This window comes from Diadema antillarum, unplaced genomic scaffold (genome assembly GCF_040938485.1).
Source record: "Diadema antillarum isolate AM-2024a unplaced genomic scaffold, OU_Dant_1.0 seq00001661_RagTag, whole genome shotgun sequence".
Classification (NCBI taxonomy): domain Eukaryota; kingdom Metazoa; phylum Echinodermata; class Echinoidea; order Diadematoida; family Diadematidae; genus Diadema; species Diadema antillarum.
Window position 1 is genome coordinate 190,623 of NW_027272361.1, and position 22,259 is coordinate 212,881.

General features: G+C 40.1%; 1 protein-coding gene across 1 annotated transcript in view; it reads left to right on the plus strand.

Moving 5' to 3' along the window:
* The first annotated feature begins 1,470 nt into the window (after positions 1 to 1,470).
* The window catches only part of LOC139711491 (hematopoietically-expressed homeobox protein HHEX homolog), a 37,856-nt gene continuing 17,067 nt past the window's right edge, over positions 1,471 to 22,259 (plus strand). The window contains exon 1 of the mRNA XM_071623369.1: positions 1,471 to 2,284. Within this exon, the coding sequence (XP_071479470.1) occupies positions 1,774 to 2,284 (511 nt within the window). The 5' untranslated portion in view covers positions 1,471 to 1,773. The remainder of the gene's footprint in view (positions 2,285 to 22,259) is intronic.

The following is a 22,259-nucleotide window of genomic DNA, read 5'->3' on the forward strand; positions in this document are numbered from 1 at the left end:
ATATTATCTTATAGCTAGGTTTGTAATTCATTGTCAATAACAGTATTATCTTCCATCAAAAGGATACAATGGATGAAAAATACAGTTGTTTGAATTGTCATATTTCTTCTCCTTTTCTCGATCTTCTTCATCGTCTCAACATAATCATATTTATTATTTGCACAAAAAGAAAGAAATATTAGTGCTTGTTATGCAGTTATAAAACAATATAGGAAATAATTATGCCAGACATTAATCTTCAATATTGTCATCATAACTATTGGAATACTGTATGGCATCAGGCCATACTCAGAAACACTGACAGTCACAAAGGACTAAGTCATATATAATGTCGTATGAGTGTGTCTCTTTTACTTTGCTGCCACGACGCGTCCTCCAAAATTCAAGGTTTAAAATCTCCGAATCTCACCCGTGTCTCCATTTCATTTTCGTTTTAATCATCGCTTTCATTCTCGTTTGCAAGATTTTTCTAGTGTTGAAGGGAGAACGAACATCATGGGTGATAGTAGCCGAAAATCGGACTCGATTTTCGCGTCTTTGGAGCAAACAGAAGAAAGAAAGACAGAAGAAATACAGCTGCCCCACACTTCAACCCTCCGACAAGTCGTTACGTCAGTGCACAGCTGCAGTCAAGATGGCAGGGAAAGGCGAGAGGAGGAGAGCAACCAGGCTTGAATTCTCTGTCTTGATATTCCTGTAGAAAGACTCTCCGTGACATGAGTGATGCGGAAGAAGACGTAATTAAAGGCGATAAGTACATCTCACACCAAACGCGAACACCTTGCACAGTCATTTTTAGCACCGTAAAAGCAGACAGGGAGTTTATGATAGTGGTGGAAAAGAATTGATTACGACGCGCACGTTGATGGTTTGCAAGAATAGTGGGGAGGAAAGATTTCAATCCATAATCTATAGCTGGACAACTTTTCTTTGACGAACCAGCAAGAATCTGATTGGTCGCTGTTGACTACAATTACTTGTGATCACGGAAAGAGAGTGGAGGATAGGTGATGACAACGGCTAGAAGTTCATTTCCTACATCGTCCACTTTGAATTAGCCCCAAGCTAGCACGCAGACGTTCCCGAGAGAGTTTTCACGCCATTTTCAGACATTGGAACAAGGAAGAAAGAGAGACAGAAAAAGAGGGGAGGGGTGGGGAAGAGAGAGGGGAGGGACGGAGTGGGCGAAGACAGCGATCAGTCTTTGACGAGTTCTTGATGAGATTGTGACCTAGTCGTGTGATCTGAATCGCTCAAAGTTTGATGCGAACGCACCGCCACTCGCTCTGTCACAACCAATCAGTGCACAAGGGTTACGAGTATTGAGAGCCCGGATGTGGTGATTAATCGACCCGCAGGTGATTGACAGACGGTAGTGCCGAAGCTCCGCCCACTCAAGCGGACCCTGCTTCTTTTTTCCCCTCTCAACTTCGTGCCTATTGTTGGCGCGTGAGTTTGTGGATACTTTGCACTGAGTGGGAACACTTTACCGTCTGCTCAGATCGTCTGCTGTAATGGTGTCTACTAATAAAGATCTCGCTAGCCAAGGATTCGGGGCTAAGTAGGCGCGAGAGAGGGCTGCCTTGGCACTAATCTTCAACTTCGCTCTGACATCACCTTGCAGGTTCTTGTTTGTTGTCATTTTCAGGATCCCCTTACTAATTTGTGTACACTCTTATACAAGGTCAGAATCGGAGCAGCTACCAAGCCGGTCGGTTTCCATTGATCAGGACCTACAATTTCTTCTTTAGGCTCGAAGGATTTTTTCCTCACATGTCTACCATCCAGTACGCCATGCCTACCAGCGGAGCGGGCTCGGGAGGTTTGGGGATGGTGAACCATCCCAGCCCGCTGGTAGCTCCAACTCCCATACAACAGCTACCTGGCCTCGCTGGACATCATCACAATCTCCTAACCCACTCACATTCACCTTCACATTCCAACGCTTCTCACACGCCGTTTTCTATTGACAATATTCTCGGACAAAGTCGAGCCGCTGCGCTCCAAAACATATCTGCCCTCTCACCTGTCGCCCACCCGACTACTCCAACGAGACCTACCCCGACGTTCCCCGGGCATTCATTTGGCCCGTCTCCATACGGACAGCCTCAACATCCTACCGGAGCGTACTATGATCCCGCAGCCGTGCCCGGCGGCCTGGCGGCGTCAGGACCACTCGGTTACAGCTCAGCTGCCGGATTTACCTCGCCCACGGCTATCTATCCGTACTCAAGGAGTGATTACACTCAGTCACTATTCGACCGAGTTGACCACTATCAGAAAGGTATGTTGAACCTTGCTTTCTCGGTGAACAAAATTGCACAATCATTGCTCATTTGGTATCGTTCATGCTATGTAAAACTGACGATGAACATCACTATTAAACTCCAAATTTTCACCAAGTACAATTGGCAATCTTACGTCCGTCGTTATCACACACATTATAAAGTTCGTTGATGACATGATGATAATCACGTATTGCATAAATTGGCATACATGGATTTTTACTGATAGTTAAACAAATTAAACAACGGATTAATTCACGTAATATGTTTCTTGCTAAAGAGTTAACATACTGTATACAAGTAACTAAGAGTCCGTTAATGACAAGTCATGATAATAATCAGGTATTGCTTGGCATGATTGGTATGCATGGTTGTTAATGGTAGTTAAACAACTTAAAACACGGATTAATTCGTGTAATATGTTTCTTGCTAAAAGTATAAACACATACACAAGTCATGAAATCCGTTGAATACATGGTAATCAGCAATATTTCATGAATGATAGGTGTAAACATGAATTGTTAATGATTATCAAAACAACTTCTAAAAGAGACTAATTCGCAAATTGTAAATTGAAAGTCCATGGAAAAACACAAATGCGAATGTTTTTCAGAGAAACATGGAAAAACAAGCTTAATTCCAAAATGCTTGCTTTGTAAAACTGGGTTGAAGAATCTCTTCGCAACGGTGATTTGATTTTGTGGTATAACTTAAATGTGACAGGTGTTTTCATGTAAGTTTTTATCAATATGTCTGATAAGATTTGTACTAGTTTCTAAGAAAGCATATAGTTTTATTGCACCATTGATGAATGTTTAAGGTTTCTTTCATTATTAGTTCATGGGGGAGTAACTGGCATTAAAAAAAGTGTGTGAAAATTCTTCGCCTACAGATTTACTTTCGCGAGAATCCTTCGTGAAACTTGAATATTTCCCTGCTGTGAACGAACTCTAGCTGTTTAAGCAGACCGAAGTATTAAGATGCGTTTGGGCATTATAGAGCTAACTGTGTTAGCATTGTTGTACTACCTAAGTTTAAGATTCAGACCAGGTCAACCGTCCACGGCGTGGGAAGAGGATAATATCTCATTTTCATTGTTTCTTTCTCAGAAACGCACCTCTGAAAGATCTGATGTTTAACTCATCCCAGCTAATAAGAAAGTTTAACTCTATGATAAGGAAACCTGATTCGCTGTGAAGACGATAATTTAGATATTCATGAATGTTTTATGATAGGTTCCTGTCATTCTGGGTTTTGTTTTTTCCTTTCTTAACTGTTTTGCCATCTTCTCATTGTCTTCTTCTGTTCTTCTCTAGCTGTAAGCTCATCTTTTAAAAAGAATATTTAAATTGCCCTGATTTATTTCTCTGTATGCCAAAAAGCGTGTCAAACATCTCATTTGCTATAGTTATCAGTTCACCCAACGTATCCCGCGATTATTAATCTTTTATTCTAAAGCTAAGTATAACTCAAGCACGCAGAGAGACACGTGTATTTCTCTACATCCAAGCATTTTAAATAATGTTTGTGGATACCTAAGATGAGTAAGTCATGGTTTACTTTCACCAGCCTGTCTCACACACAGATCACACGAGAGAAAAAGACATAAACAGAGTGTTACCGCAAAACGTGCCACTTTCCTCAGTGCTGAGATCATACAGGTCAAGTAAAACTTGTCAGAAATCTTGACATTAATTATTTCATTCAGCTTTTATAATTTCCATGCAAAAAAAAAAATGTCACTCCAAGTATTTTGCCAGGAACAAGGTAATAAGATGATAAGTTCATCAATCTTGTCAGTTCAGCCGTAGACAGAAGTAAGTAAAGGCAAAACTGAGTAAAGTTATTGTAACTGATTGACAAATTGCCCTATTATCGACGTAGAGCTCGAGTTAAAGTAAAGCTTAGTTGGTAAACATCGAGTAAAAACTGATGAAGTGTTATGCAAAGTGTTTAGCAAGTGATCGAATGAAATCTGGTATTTAAGGTCCTGAGTTGGTTGAGAGTTTGCAGAATTTAATCAGTGTCAGGAACAAATGGCATATTGTCAGGTACGCCTTGCTCCTGGTTCAGAAATTCCCCTGGCGGTGACGGTGTCCTGCACACTTACAAAATAGATTCGCAGGTCGAAGGGTGTGCTTTGTCTTAAGATTCCGTTTTCCGAAAGCTATATGCTCCCCTAACGTTTCATTGGTGGCAATTTTGTATCTAAACGACAGGAAATAGATTATATTGGCTTCAGTCAATTGCTGTCTTGTCTGGGTGGTATGATAGCCAGAGTATATGGAGTACGAGAGAGACAGTGTACCGGGCGCTGCGGGGACCATAGTGTGCAGCTACCACGCTAGATCACGCGGGATGTGAGGTTAAATAGTTCAGGATATATTTCTCGCGAACGATCGCTTCCTGATTCCCCTTATAAAGACATACACTTCAAAATGGCGATTATAGTATACTTTAAAGGCAATATAGCTGCCATGATTGCGCTAATGTTTGGCTAAATACTTCCGTTGCAGGTCTGTTAGCATAATAACCGACCCTGCGAAGTTTCCTGTATGCTGGCTACATCCACTATCAATTGCTCGTATCAATATTTATGTTGTGAACTGAGCGTGTCGCGTTAATTTTTCTTCGACGTGATTTGATTGCGTGCATTTATTCTCCCATTTCCAGGGCGATATTTTTCTTTCAAAGTGTAACCTTTAACTGTCACGCGAGCCTCCACAATTTCCTCTATAGCATTATTTGATGCAGTTTATCTATGGCGACCGCTTCCTCTATGATTCTGGAGCGACCAAGTATTTCCTCTTGTCAATAGTTTTTCATCGATATGTATACCAGGGTGCTGAAGCAGCAAACTCGACACAGGATGTGAGGTTTCATCGGGGAAATTAATTATTTGTATTATACGGTGACAATAGTTGTATATCCTGTATTTCGGAGTGTATATGGAAATACAAAACAAAACAAAAACTGAGCCATATGTTATGGCTACATCCACATCAAGTGTGGTTAGATAGATAAAGAGATAGATATTAGTTTATTTCGCCAAAATAAGATTGTTACATAGCAGCCCAGAGGCTGAAATGCATGCCATTGATGTAAATGCACAAACAAATCTTGGTACCGGTATATAACCTTTCATTGCATAGCAGTTTCTGCCATGTCCAACCGTGACACCAGCAGCGTCAGGTTGATACTAATTTATAGTTTAATTTTGTTTCTTTATGATAACACGAAGCTAAACAGAATACCCTGTGGTGTTAAGTTCAATAGTTTGCAAACATTAAGGGCACAAAATAAACATCACCCTTGCCCAACGATGAGGGCGTTATGACAAAGGTCGGCTTGTAATGAAGTTATGACTAATATAGAGTGAAGTGAATTCACGTTCAACGATATCAGTTATATTTCAAAGTCAATAACGGTCGTGATAATTAAATCGCATATTACTAGACTGTTGAAATTCTCCATTAAAGAGACTAAATGGATTTAAGTCATAAAGACTGCAACAGGAATATCACAGTGCTGTGTCTTTACCACTTATTTCCTGACAGTAGACTTAACCGAGTTTCCGTGACACGTTTATGTATTATTTCATATCAATCGTTCACGTCCCTGCCAGGAATCACGAGGCCCGGGTTATTCACCAGACACACACATGCACACTCGCATAGAAAAAGGTCCGAAAGAAATAAGTGAATTAAACGACTCGCCAACGAATCATAATACAGGCGTGATTCAGTCCCTATTTGATAATAATTCAATTCAATTCAACCATCAATTTGTTGGACCCCCCCCCCCAATATTAAACCGAAAACAAATGCAAACGTTTAACACACTTTCACCTTTCCTTTAAACGCCGTTTTAACGCAAGGCTCATAACACTGTACTGGAGTGAATCAGTTTCGCTTGTACCCGTGGGAGTAATTGTGTCTTTATCGCCAACCCGTGTCCCTTGCGGGGAGCAGCGGAAAGCAGCCCAAATTAACATGTCTATTTAGATTACTGGCCCAAATCAGTGAACATTTTATATTAGATTGCAGTCGATTTCGCAGTTATCTCCGCCTTCTTCGTTAAAAGCAGGGTTTAAATGTCACTGTTATCCTGAAAACTCCCCTGATGATTTTGAATTTCACCTCATGTGCATGCATAATGCCAATAACCGCGTCTTGTATCATTTCAAGTCCAGTATATGTTATTATGTTTGTCATTTATATGTATTTCTGTTGGATGGAAATAAAAACACAATTGAATTGAATTGAATTGAATTGAATTGAATTGAATTGAATTGAATTGAATTGAATTGAATTGAACTGAATTGAACTGAATTGAATTAAATTGAATTGAATTGAATTGAACTGAACTGAACTGAATTGAATTAAATTGAATTGATTGAATCATTGTAGATAATAAGACTGGTGTGGAAATCATCCCCACCCATGCTATTAACCATAAGAATCCCGATTAGGTATTATGTTTGTCAGTGTTAATGTGGAGGAAAAAGCAACGACAACATACAACACAATCAGAAAACCAAATGCATGCCTTGCGGTGCACATACCATTTTAGTCGTCGACAACATGAGATGAGATAGGAAATACAATAATAATGTTCTAATATCTGATAAACATCAAACACCAGTATCGGACAACGTAAAGAAAGTCAGTAGGTCGTATCCATTCGGTTTGAGGCTGAAAATGGTTTGCATACTGACAGGCAATTTGTGAATAACAGAGGGTATAGCGTTTAGCTACAAGTTTGTTTAATGCGAGTTTTAATATTTTATTGTTACAATAATGATAAACATGGAAAAGCGGGCATTTTTTGATCCCATAAAGATATGCAATCTTCATGTAGGAGAAAAGCAACAACAGGCAAAAAAAAAAAATGATAATAAACTGTTACGAGCAAGATCAAATCTTCTTAGCGTGCGACCAATATGTCAGCGTTGATACTGCAAGGCCTGGGTTGACATTCCGAACTGCGTGTGGCGGCGAGGATTATAGCAATCTATATTCAGCAATATTATTCGTCCATGACTGTTGGTGTTTCGACACAGCCCCCCGTGTGGGGATGGCCAATGTTGATAAGCGCTCGGTGGTGCCCTATCACACAGGAAATGGGCCATGAGAAGCACACATACAAAGTAGTGAATCACTTTCCGCCTGTAAGCTATCCTTTGTTTCAACTGTTTCCGGACTACACGCTATAGTTGGGGCTATTATGATCATCACCGAGGTTTCTGTGTAAAGCGCAAAATACATTCCAAAGTGTCTATCTGCGTCAGTGGGATACCCCCATCCCGCACGCCACCCCAGCAAACATCCCTGACCCCCCCCCCCCCACATGTGTATAGGAGTTTATTGTAAGTTCTTCATAAACTAGACCTAAATACGTGAACTTACTGTGTAAATTCACTTTCACAAAGACGTATGTCGGTTTACTGTGAGGACCGAGTGTTGTATGTCATTAACGCAGTGTGATACTGCAGGGCTCACGGTAACAAAGAGTCGAAAGTTCGTGGGGCGTATTTTCTTTTGTTTTGCTTTGCTTTTTGTTTTTGTTTTGATTCATATAATTCATAACCTCTCATCGTAGTTCATGAAGTATATAATTGCTGCTAAAGTCACTTCTATAATAGACGAGTGAAGGTCATTAGATACGCTATCGGATCTGTGCGCAAAAGCCGAAGTGCTATTTGTAATAGTGTGTAAAGTGTGTTTGTAATACGGACTATACGGTAAGCGCTTTATACGCCCATTTCATCCCCCTCATCTCCCTCCCCTTTCTCTCTATCTTCGATAATTCCTAATTTGATAATGGGTCGTCTGTGCCCTCCCCCTCCGATAGTTAATTCAGAAGGATCGTGTTGATCACATTTTGTTTTGCCACGATCCGGGAGAAAATCGTAAGAGAAGACGCGTCTGTTTCAGTAATCCCGCTTCATTACGAATCGTGCCAGTTTGGGTCATCTGTGCAACAGGTGGTTAGCTATATACCTCATGATGGCAACATTGCGCCTCGCGAGATTTTTTTTTCCGACGATCTATCAGGGTGCAGAGGAAAAGTGCAAATCAGATGGACATTGCAGACGATTTTTTTTCTTATCTAAATTCAATGCAGGATGAGGTTGAGAGAGAGATGCTGTATGTAACGCAGGAGAGATACGAAAATGTAATTTGCTAATTCCATGGCTTATTCATCGAGAGAAGAGAGGTACGATTCGAACAGAACAGGCGTACGACTACCCGATTTGAGTAGCAATATCGTTCTTGTTGGCGCATGAAGTGTAGTAACAAAATGGCGACGTCACGTGACAGTCATTTCTTGTGTTTATTTTGTCACATGTTACTGAATTATGCTTCTTTTTGGCATTGTCAAGTGCAACACTCGAGCTTCCAAAATACAATACAATTATTATGATCAAGAATTTGCTTTTCTGCGCAAGCATAGAATTTAGGATGTCATTCCCGAGAGTTTTTGCAGGAAAGAAAATGACAGTAAGAAAACACAGCAGAAATTCAATGTGTCATAACGCAGGCCCATGTTTTTATGGCGCACTTTACCGCAGCATCCGCATCAGCAACTTTAATCATCCACTTTTTGGCGCGTAAACGTTCATGCATTGTTTAGCGTTTTCCCGTCAAATCAGCCGGGAGAAAGAATCAACCAATATAACAGATATTTAGTCATCTTGTAGGAGGGTTCCTTACACTCGTCTAAAATCCTGTTTCGTGTTTTGTTCACCTCTGTTTTATTTGGCTTTTTTTTTCTCGCTTAATCAGAGGGGAGACGTGTGACGGAGTATATGAAGAAAACGAGGGAAACCGCTGTTGACGTTTATCTCAATCTCAAATCGAGTGGCGCGATATATAGAACCGACAGGGGGTATAGGGGTCTATACGGAAGCCAACAAGTCAGGTCTCATTATAGTATGAAGACATCAAACAACTTGTGCCAGTTGGGGAGAAATGTGGTCGTGTGACGTCACACCGTGGTGCGGCTGAGTGACAATGTGCACATATTGTTATTGTCTTTAGCATACCGGCGTGTAAATGTTATGATTTCCCCGTTCTGGTTCGTCGCAGACGCGCAGGTGAATTTAAGTCAGGATCGTTTAGAATAAATGTCACCAGCTAAAGGTCCGACGCTGCAGTCAGCGACGATTCTTTGCCCTGCTTCGACCCTGGAGAAGAAAAAAAGATGGCGTATGGAGTCAGAAATCTTATCTCCCCCGCAGTCAGGTTCAAGGTGGCTAGAGGCGAGGTGCGAAAGATTATCTTCCACTCTTTGATTTGATCCAAACTCTCACTGAATCTTCCACTGATGTTTCATAACTCAACTCGGACTCTGGGTGTCTTTTAAGTCAAAGAGGAACCCGATTTGAAATCGCAACAGTCCCGAAAAGACTTTAGCGCCATTGCTTTTCAACAACAGACAAAAATCATGTTACTCCCCCTCTATCTGAGTGACATGCTGGTGCACAAATCTGACAAACAAAAGTGTACAATGCAGAATGCTGTTTGTAAACTGTATCAGAAACGCAAACACATACTCTCACTTACAATCTTTCGTATAATGATAATAATACTTGTATTGACATCCTGATTTGTCTATTATTTCAGCTACATCGACCGGCTCTGGAACGATGATTATTTCATTAAAATTACAAGTCTAGACTGATCGTAACAATCAAGCTTCCCGTGGGCTGAAAAAAAGGGGGCTCTTCGCTTGACGGGAGGGTATTCCCCAGATAGCCGTTTCGTTGACACTGTAGGGTGACTCACCCCTCCCTACAGGTCCCGGGGACTGCGCCCGGGGCTCTGTCGGCCGCAAAAAGCCCCACCCGCTTATTTACGCTCCCCTTAGTCCCACACGCACTATTTTTCTACCGGCAATGGGTCGTTGCGGAAGCGACCCTTGCGAAGTGGGCTCAGCGATAATTTCCTGGATGCGTGTACAGCATCGTTAGTGAATGTCAAATTTACGTCGGGACCGACGGTTAAGTAGGGCTGGATTAAAGGATCATGCAAGAACAACACACAACCTGATTAAAGTAAAAATAATGGCTTATGCATTCAAAAGTTGTATGTGCACAATCCGCCAAAATTGAACAGCGTTGAAAGAAAAGAACCCTTGCAGTTTGAAAAAAAAGTAAACTCTCCCAGGCCACTAAATAAGCATATATTGTAAGCCATGTTCGTAGCATTAGCATCCTTTTGTTGTAGCTCCTCATTCTTTTCTTGAACGTTTCGTCATACCAAAGAGGTACTCTAACTACTTGAGTCTCTCCTTGGTCATACTAGACCAATTACACTCTGCCATGATTTTGACGCACACTCACACACCAAAAAAATAAAAAAATAAAAAAATAATAATTGTTTTTGGCAACCATTCCTTTCCCCTAATGCACCGTTGCTAGATCATTGCAAGACCACTATAGTTTGATGCGCAGAATACATCTTATTCTTGTTGATTCTTGTGAAATAGATTAACATTTACTGAAGCTTTTGTGTACGAATGGAAGCTTCGATGACGTCACCATCTCCTCTGCCAATTCGAGCGCTGTGATCACGACTCATGTCACTGATTCCCAAAGACTCAGGGAAACTTTAAAATTACATAACTTTCTTATAACATTTTACGTTTGAATTTGTTCGACTTTTACAACCGACTTTTGTTACAATGTTTCTTGACAAGAATGTTTCGGTATTGTTTCAATATACTTTGTTCATATCCACGATGTATTGTTTACATTATTCTTTTATCACAATAGAGTGTGAAGTATATGTTATTGTGTTATGCCGAAAAATGAAAACACATTCGAATTGAATTTTATTGAATTAATGAAACCTCCACCATTTTGTGCGTCTAATTTATCCAATTAACTAAAAACCAACTCTAGCATACGTTGTGGAATTGCACATTTTAGATGAAAACGATGATGAAGGAAAGAGTTTAAAGATGCAATGATCAGAATGATGACGAGGAGCTGAAAGTTGATGATTAAGACAGTACAATATGCCTTGTTCAAATAATAGTTGAAATTAAGATTAGGATCATTTCAATTCAGGTTACCTCCATTCTCAACCGATATTATAAGGATGTAACTGCCGAAGTGCATTTTGTTTCAAACATAACCACAGAGCGCATTATTGTAATTTTCAAACTCGAACATATAGTCGACGACCATAAAAATGGTTTTTATCTTTCGCTGGAGAAATGTCAATGAATATCATTTCACTCTGTCAATGGTAGGCGACTTGTGTATGAAGTATTGGAAGATATGAACACAAGCAAAAATTATAGCAAGGTGGATGGTGGTCCCGTCAATAAATGAAAACTTTACAGCGATGTGAAACTATAGATCATTCGGCGTTATACAAAGTAATTGAGAAGAATGACCTATCTGGAAAACGTCCAAAAATCATTCTTCTTTGTACAAAAACTGCAAAAGAGGGACAAATTGTACATACAAACTGAATACGAAAGCTGTGTTCCCGGTTTTTCGGTTCATGTTCGCATGTTTTGCAGGACACATGCCATGTCACTTTTTTTTCTTTTTAGAATTAATCATCCTTAATGTAGTTGGTAATATCTGCTAGGTATCCATCATGATTTTGATTGATGAACCATGCAATGTTTATATGGTGGTTGAATGATAATTAAGCAGCATGCGAAAGTCACAGCGCGTAGCTTTTATACTCGTTAATTTGTCATTATGATATTAAAAGGTGAAACTGAAATTGTTCCATGCCATACAAATTGGCGCTTATTGTGGGCTATCTATTAAAATGACAAAGGTCTCGAAAGTATGCGTATGCAGAGAAAGCCACAACGCATCTTTGGAGAAGCGAGCTCGCAACTTGACCGCTCTTGATTTTAGAATTGAAGTCAAGCGCTAACGCTTTTGTAAATAATGTGTGCCGCGGAAAGCGTGAGTCTCTGCCTACTAATAGCTCTGATTTGAAATAAATGGTAATGACATGTTACTCTCAAAGCGAGATTTAATTCGCAGGGTGACGTAAGTCTGTCTCAAACTGGTCTTGCAGCCAGCTGAAATAGCCGGAGAAGTCATAGTCTTATCACAAAACCGAAACTGTCTTCTCTGGTATGAGGTTATTAGAAATCGATCCAATTTATTGCCTGTGATATAACTGCAATCTATTTGATAAATACATAACCTACCATGATTGTAATGAGGTACTTAGTCACAATGGAGTAAGGATTGGTACTCTACTGTCATTAATTTTAAGTAAAACTTTCTTCACTCATAGCGTGGTGAGATGTAATTGCACGCTGTCACGAAATTGAACATGGTTATCAAACATGATGATAGTCGTTATAGGTTTTTTTTTTCAAGTTAGTTTGCTGCGATGGTGTAAACGTTTCAGCGTCACCTCATTTCATCCAAAATATTATTCTCGTCAGTACTGACAAGTAATGCAAACATTTTCAGGCTGGACAAGCCATAAAATCCGCTTGTATTGATCGCAAATCGAAATATCAAAAAGACCTACTTTGGTATTCTATATGATTTCCCCAGTCCGAATGCTGGAGGTCGTGGCGCATGGCACACGAGGTCTGCGTATATAACTTGGCATGCGCTCATGCTCATTATTGGCGGATAGATAACACATGGATTGATGAATGGCTGAAGAGTGAAGAGGTGGAAAACGAAAAAAGTTAAGGGGCAAGGATGTTCGGACGCAACAAGACCTCACGGCCAGTCCTCGCCTGAGTGCACAAACTCGAAGACACCAGCTGGCAGTTGACTGGTGAGCGAAGCTTGTTAGGCGCCACAATGCGTTTCGTCATAATCATACTAGTTATTATATCACCAGTTTAGATGTGTCACTCAGTGCTTTGCTCCAAGATGATTGTCTACCAATGTCTCTGTTGCAGTATACATCAACGATGGGATGAGACAAGTCAAATGTATGCCTCGGTTTATTTTAGGGGCAATATCGAGCGGAAATGGTCCGTCAATTAGCTATTCAGACTTGACACCGACAAGGGGAAGACTCCAACATTTCGAGGGACATGCGGCATGAAACGCCCCCTAAATGTAAACTTGTTTGCCCTTAAACAAACCACATAATGGCAACTGGCAAAAAAGAAAAAAAAAAGAAGGAACGCACAGAATTCGGAGAATGATTGGCATAAGATTGCGGCAATTATACAAATTGGAGAGGTTCTGCTTTTCCGCGCTGTTGTTTTTCATCGTCGGCAGGTCGACACACGAGTGTCGTCAGCGACTCGGCTCTGTGTTGACGACTGAGGTCCGGGCGAAGACGTGTCCCCAACGAGATCGGAAGTCTGACGGGGAAAAGCCGTCAATCAGTCGTGTCGCAGGGGCTTGAATGGTGCGAGAAGCGACTCTTCCCTCCATTGTGTGGACGCCGTTCGCGCTCACGACTTTTATGTGTTTGCTCCTCCTTCTTTTATCATAGCCATTGCTTGGTTGGCAATCTCAATATTTTCGCGGCGGGGAGTCGGCAGGTCTCATGCATTGTGTGATTGAGACCGCGCGGTGTCTCGCAAACTCGTCTCCACAAACACGCCCATTGTTCATCCCCCCAATCCAAACTCGCCTGCCTAATCAGGCGTGCTAAATGATTCATTTAAATAATTATATCATAACTAGTTGTTTGACTAAGTGTATGTATGTGTGCATATGTGTGTGTACGTGTGTGTGTGTTGTCGCAGTATGGTCATATTTCTTATCTCTTCGTGCTTCTTGCGGTGAAAAAGAATTGAAGATCAAGCCATCAGCAATCTCATGAACACAACAGCTACCAATATTACTCATTGATAAGGTTTTTGACTATAACTACGTGTGCACTTCAATCATCATGCACTTGTACAAATCGAGTGGAAGCTCAAAATCTATGGCAGATTACGATATAGAAAAGTGTTTATGTCGCTCAAAAAAAAAAAACAAGAACAACGATCATTTTTGGAGCACACGGCGCGAATTGAAAGAGATAATGGTGGAAGCAGCGAATAAAGAGAAGGACCAGTAATAGTGTCGGTGCGCTTTTGAAAACCGTATCCTCATTGTCCGTGAATAATATTGGAACTTTTTTTTTTCCAGTGGGGGAAAAAGAGGACGTCGTTTCGCTTTGGATAATTTCCGCTGTTGGGCTTATCAGACGAGTCCAATAGACACGATTATCCTCTACAATAACAGCTAAAATCGACGGCTAAATGGTATTTGCAAATGTTCAGGAGATACTTGTTTTGGGGTATCATTTCCTTGTGTACGAGCGCTTTACTGCCCGCTTCCGTAAGCGCGCCGTTATCTGGTCCTAGCACGCGGGTCGCGGCACGCTTTGGGGACTGGAAGGCAGAAACAGACCAAGGCAAAAGAGGCCAGGAGACAAAAAAGAAAAAAAAAGTGGAGGAGAGTTTCTCTCTCCCCACCCCCTTTTCTCTCTCCTTTTTACTTCCTGTTGAGTTAGGGAATCATAGACCGGAAGTTGCTTCATGGTTTCTTTGTTGTTTGACTCGGATGCTCAGCGCTCCCTCGAAACGAACAGAATGTACCCGTGTCGTCCCATGAGCCTACTTGCATCGTACCCAGTTTTGCTTTAGTTTTTTTGCCCTCATAGGAGAGAAGGAGAGAGATGGAATATCACGTAATTACCATAATGCTAATGGAATCTCACAAACTTTTTCACTGATTACGAGGCAATAAACTAATATGTTTCCCAGCCTCATGAAAATAAACTAGTGTTTTTAGATACTTTAGAAGCAAGAGGAAATTAAAATTGCAGACACAATAAAAATTCAAAACGTCGTTAGAGACACGACTTTTCTATAGATATATTGAAGGTCCTTTTATAATGCTCCCACGTTGCGTTTTTAGTTTTTTAGTTTTTTTCGCTCTTTTTTATATAGCTATCGTGCGCATTATTATATACCTTGCCAAAATTTATTTTGTTCCATGCATTTATTATGGAAGAGTTAAAACTTTATGATGGTAATCTTGAGAACGATGATAATGGTAATGATAGTAATAGTAATGATAATGATAGTAATAGTAATGATAATGATAATACTTCTACTACTGCTACATTTACGACTAATGATGATAATGATGATGATGATGATGATGATAATAATAATAATAATAATAATAATAATAATAATGATAATGTAGTAAACAAGAAGAAGGAGAAGGAGAAGACTATTAAAAGCCTGATTATATTAATCATTTTTATGGTTATTATAACATTTGTTCCATTCTCATGTCGAACGACGACGGTGGTTTTATTGGAGAGCAAAAAATATTCCTCAATTTTACCATCTTTTAAAAAGGGATGATCGTTGATCACAATAAAACTTCAGTGTAAAGGATATATTAGGTCTCTCCATTATAAACGAGAATATGTATCCCGTAAAGAACATCACCGATCAGTCACAAAATCCATTTACCTAATCAATTCCAAGCCCTAATTGTTACAAGCAATGTTTCACTGAGATTACGATGCCAAGTTCTGGAGAGAGAGAGAGAGAGGGGGGGGGGGGGGGGCAAGGAAGAAGATATCGATGGAAACTAAGAAGTGATTGGCGCGTACAATTGCAGGCACGATAAAAGCATTTAGGACTTTTTAAACGCTTTTCTGGTAACATGTATGACTCCAATCTACCAAGACGTTATGCTCAACAGACGAATTTTAACTGAAAATAACATAGAAAGAAACACTGTAAATTTGATTTATAATACAGCTCAATTTTTTTCCTTGTTTCGTTTTCGAATACATTGCACTCAGTATTGTTTGCAACTGTTTGTCCAAACCAATTACCACGTATAAAGCATGTCTGTCATTCTCTTCCAACTGCTCGCCAAACGCACCTAATAGTGTCATCTATCAATCAAATCAGGCCTGTAGATTTTTTTCTTTTTCTTTTTAAGTTGGTGTTCTGAGCAATATTTGCCAACTTTCGGATCGATTTCTCCTAAAAGAGATAAAAAGACCCTCGAAAATATCGAGCTAATTATAGGTTAATTAAAATTTGTTTTACCCGAAGATCATGTTAGACAATGGAGTTACGGAGAGTGCTTAATACAGCCGTGTTTCCGGTTCTGTCAATAATCATGAGCGGACGCGACAGTTTATAGTTAAAGACCCATAATGATAATTTTCCCCATTAATGATCTCTATTTGTTTGCGACAGTTTCTACTTCGCAACAGTCATTTAATTTGTGTGCCCAAGTCTGAGTGTGTTTGTGTGTGAATGTGTACCCGTCATCATCATAACACTCCTTGATGGTCGCCCCGCATGTCGGAAGAAAGAGAGAGGGGAACAAAAATCGATAGTTGATTGTTGTATACGCAAACACTAAGTAGGGAAAATGGGCGAGCTAGCAAAAGCCATCTCTTGCGCTGCGCTCCTAAAACTTCTGTGATATGGACAGTGGGCAAGTGGCAGTCGTTTGTCAATCTCGTTAGGATGGCCTTTGTCTTCATGTCTGCCTTGTAGAAAACAAAACAACAAATAGACACCGTTTGGTTCTTCACCGAAGATGGACAGTGGCTGTACAGAACTTTCGGTAGCGTGGTAAGAGAGGGAGAGAGAGACACATACAAGGATTTTATGTCTTATTATGGGTATATCACAAAGAGATAGCTCTTTGGGATATCACAATTATGTCATGCGCGTATGCGCGACCTTCTCGCGCATCCATATGGGGTGCAGTGCCGCGTGCAATAGACAATCATTTCACAGACACATGGACAAAAGAGAAGGGGGAATAAGACTATACTAGTATTTGATTGTCAATTTTCATTAAAAAGATAGTCATAAGATCAATTCAGTCGTGTTGAATCGTAGCTGAAACCACGTTTTAGTATTTCGTAAAAATGTGAGAAAACTTTCCATAATAGTCCGTTTAAGTCTGATTGAATTATTTGCCTCTTATAGCATCACAATGGAATCACTTTGCTTGAAATGAATGCGTTTGTCGTTAACATGAATAGAAGTTGGAGATATGAATGGCTACTAGACTTTCTGGCTTTATTTCATGCAATCAATCCATTTTCATCCATTTGGTGTTTTGTGCATTTGTAACACATATGCTTGCTCTTGATAACATAACTTGTGACAAGAGAGAGAGAGAGAGAGAGAGAGAGACACACACACACACACACACAAAGTTTTACTCATACACAAAGTCGATATTCTACTTATGGATAGACTTATGGCTTAGGTTTGAATCTCTTTAAAAAGTTTATGAAAATCGAGAAAAAAAATCCACTCGTGGTGTTAGCACTTTGAGAGAATAGGCAAATAAAGAACACATTCTATTTATCTGCTGGACATTGTTTTACTCAGGGTATTGTTTCAATCTAACCCGGGAGAAAAAGTTAGAAAACAGTCAAGCCCTGCATTCCATATACGATGTTATCTCCCAATGCGGGTAAAGAGTCTGGTATGACGTCATCCTTTGCATCGATCCCATACAGCAAGCTGAAATTGGCAACACAATGTTGTCTGGGATACTCTGAAAACAGTTGGGGAGAAAAAGAAAAACGACAACAGCTGTAACAGAAACATCTTGATGTTCACATTCTCCATGGTGTAACCTGGCATTTATTATTGTTCTGAGTCATCTTCAACCAACCAAACGTCACATTGCCTCCAGAGTTGATCGTGTGTTTTTTTTTTTCTCTTTCTCTCGAAGTGATGGTGATGTCTGGGAAAAGTTTGTCAGGTCACAGTTTTCAGCGATCTCGCTTCCTACACACTGAACCAATCCTGAGAGTTATTATCCAGAATCCGTTATTTCTGTAGTTACGCGAATGAAGGCGAGAGGAGAGGGGTGGGGGGGGGGGGGGGGGTGGGGCTGCTATGGTGAGGGGGTCAAGGGGGGCACAAGAAGTCTTATCAAAGGTTAATGGATCAAATTAGATTATTTAAAGAGATTTCAGATCCCGATGATACAGACTATCTGAGATCAAAACCATATCAAGCTTGATTTGATTTAATTAGATGTGATTTCATTAGATTAGATTAGATTTGGTATATTCACAAAATGCATATACATACATCATACACATAATATATGGTGTTTTATGATCACGCTGCAAAGTTTTCAAAAATGTCCCACTCTTTGACCGTTTGAAATGACTCGCCAGTATCTTCGGTTAGTCCAGTCGAAGACCCTGACTCTAGACGACAATCTTCGAGACCTATTCTAGCAATAGAGCACTACACTGGTCATTTAGACAATTGCCTTTAGAACCAAAGATAGTAAACATATTAATGGTCATCGATTTTCAACGCACGACGTTTACCCTCTGACGGCTCTGATAAATCTACAACTAAAAGAAGATGGACAAAGAAATCGCAGTTTTCGTTTTAAATGTTGGAATAACGATTTTCTTTCTTGGCTAATCCCCAAAGTGTATTTTCGACAAGCCACTTGCCCTGGATCGATACTGCACCAAGCACATTATTTCCTGGATTACGTAATTGGCAATTGTTCCACACGTGATGGACGTTTTAGCAGGATTGCTCTTCTGGCTTTCAGCCTTTTTTTTTTCTTTCACTACACTTTTGCTCTAAAAAAATTGATGCACTATATAAATAGTCATCCATGTTAGCAATTTCAGAAAAGGTGGATCTTTATAAATGTCTACCTCAACAAGACAAGTAAGTGGCAAATCGTGTAGGCAAACTTACGCTTTGAGAGCACCAATAATCTCCTGTTGTCCGAAGTATAGCATGTTGACCCCCCTTCTCTTTAGTTTAGAGTAGATTTTGATCAATTCTTGCGTTGCTGAAGATCAAAGCCCTAAAACGTATTTTCCCGTCAACCAGTCTTTTCAAGTCTTTATGATTTGAAATGTGTCTGTATTGTATTCATTTTGTAATGTATTTTTCTTCTTTCAATGAATATGCGAGTAGATCTCCTCTGTTTAATACCCTTGTTGATGTCCTGCATTACAATTACAGAATAAATGGGAAACAATCTGTCCTATATGTTGTAGATATTCACAAATGCTCATTTTTGTCATTCTCAACTGACTGTTTTATGGGGTGGTATTGTTGTGTGGGGGGGGGGGGGGGGATCTCACTTTCTATTTGACAGGACCGCATCCCTTCCGGCGCGTTCAAAACAGAGTGACTGTATGATTTGTTTAAGGTATTAGCTCCGAGATTTCTGGCAAATGTGCGAAAATTACACCACAAAGGATACAGACCCGAGAGGCTATAGAGCCGAAAACCTCTTTAACACTTATCACCTTCCCAGCAAATCTCGCATGAATAGGGTGCGCTTCTCCACCCATCGGATGACGAGCCGAGAAAGTTGGGTTAAGCGGTTGTACCCCCTTTGCGCGCTCATGATGTGTGTATGTGTGTCTATGTGTGCACAGTACTCTATTTGAGACAAACTGCGAAGTCAAAGTAATACAGTGTGAAAAGGATATAATGTTCCCCATGTGGTCACCGTAGGTGGCAACACGCTGACTATTTGGATTTGTCATCACTCCTCAATGGATGCCAGAATGTATGCATTGCTGTATAAAGTCACGTGCTTCACTCGAAAGGAATTCGACAGTCATTCGCTAGACGCCAAACTGATGTTTCTCTGACCACATATTCACTCTGGTCCTGTTTATAGTAACTGCTTTTGAGTGATAGCGCCTCCAAGCGGCATGTTCTAAAAATGGTTCTATAGTGTATACTAAGTAATAATCTCTGAAGAAAAAAAAAAGTTCAAGGTAACGTAGCAAATATGCAACTGAAATATTGATATATTTTCATATCACAATGAAGATACATTTGTTTCATATCCTTCTAATTGCTAAGAAAAACAAATATTTGAGGATGTTTTGGATGGTCTTCGTCATGTTGTATTCTCCAAGTTTTGAAGATGATTTTGTTTCTTTTCTAAGTCCTTGCTACAATGAACTAGGATCAATATTAATAGACACGATTTTTCTGGTATTTTTTCTTTTCTTTTGTGTGTGAGTGTGTGTAGTATTCGGAAACACATTTCTCGTCTGAACTAAGCAAGGTTGCCATTAAGTGCGTATTGGACACATAAAGAGTTAGGGAAGCTGTGTTGTTTATCGTTATACTATCAACTAGATTGTTGCTATAGGCACTGTTGTAACAGATTCATGTGGCCAAAGGACGTAGTTTTTTATTGTTATCATTCTTTCTTTTTCACGGTCACTGTTTGGACCCATTAAAAGGCAGACGGAGTGAAAAGTTGGCAAAATCGCTGACAATTATCCCCCAAATAAGTAGGCCGTTAATGCGATTCGACAAAAAAAAAGAAGTCATTTAAAACAAAGCAACAGCAGAACTTTAATGAACAATTTACGCCCGAAGGATAAAAGCCGCGCAATCATGCTCGAATAGCCTCAATCAAAGGCGGTTCTCCTTTTCATGTCTGCTTCGTTATCAAGATAATGAGATAATACGGGTCATCATTGACATGTTTGACGCAGTTAAAAACCCAAACAGTGGCCGGATTGGCAAATATTGCAGCCGCGTCGTTAACGTGCGACTGGGATTCGAAACAACTGGAAACGGTTGCTTGGAAAGGAGCTGTCGAGAAATCGGCAGAGCTTCTGTATTTGCCTTGGTAGGCAACAGTTTGTACGCCACTTCGTCTTCTTCTTTTTTTAAACGAGAATATACTCCCTGTGTTTGATCACCTGTGTTTAGGAAATATCAATCAATCGTTTGAGATAGGATTGCTTGTAAAGAAATGGGATGGCACTCTTAGAAATGAGAACGTTATTGGCAATAGCTTGGACAAAAATAACTATACCCTCCTTCACCAGGAGGCCAAAACAATCAGTTTTTCCAAGTGAACCAAAGAATTATCATCTTTTTTTTTCAACTTTTTGGAAAGTTTACGATGAATGATGGCAGAGAGTCAATTGGTGATTGAATTCCTTTTTTTTATATGTATCTCAGAACTTTCCCTGGAAAAATTATTTTAGGGTAATGATTATATTAATGACGAGAAATTACTTCATATAGTACAACAGCCAGCCATGGAATGCTTTGATAAAAATGAATTGTTCGACTAGATAGGGCAATAGTACATGAACCACCGTTCATTTGGGAACAAAGATGGGTAGCATCAATCTCCAGCTAGTTATTTGTGAACTTTTTTTTTTTTTGGGGGGGGGGTGTATACTATACATTATCGTACGCAGGTCATGCCTTCACTCACATTTAAAGCTGATGGAATACATCTCGATATAGCCATCTTGGACGATTAAGTTTGATCAATTACTTTCTTTCCTCTCGAAGTAGTTCGTTAGCGGTTCCATGGCATTGGTACCACTGATGCATATCTGACAGCAATTTCTTTGGCATTTCTAACCGAAAAAGTGTGCGAGACAGTTGCATCTCAGATTCCATCTCGACAACCGTTTCCTTTAAGATATGTTTCTCGGAAACTGTTTTAAATGTCATGCACGCAGAAAGCACATCAGCGAACCCCCACCTCGTATTGTGTTCCACCCACCCACCTCCTTTTAGCCTCAAAGCTGGCCACGTCCGTCGTGTGTCAACCCTATCCCCTAACAGACAATGCACTACATTGGCGTAGAGTTGCTGCGAGGATACACGGCCCACGAGTTCATCTCAACAAGTCATTTAAAGTGATATAGGAAGAAAGTCGTTAATTACTGGCCCTTCCTTCATTAAGGCGCGAAAGAAGTGATCTGAAATTATCCAAGCAAAGGGAGCACGCGCTATTGCCGAATCCACCCCTCCGTGTTGCCCCTGCGGCGGGACTTGAGTAACCTACTACCCAGTTTCCTTTTTGAATTAAAGTGGGACGAATTGATTTGCTTCATATGATTTTCTCCCTTTTATAACCTTGTCAGCAATACTGTTGAGACAAAAGAGAAAATATGCCTTGAGCAGATTTAGTGTGACTATTCCTCTCATTTCTTATAAATTATAACAATGAGGCCGTTCTTTTTTATT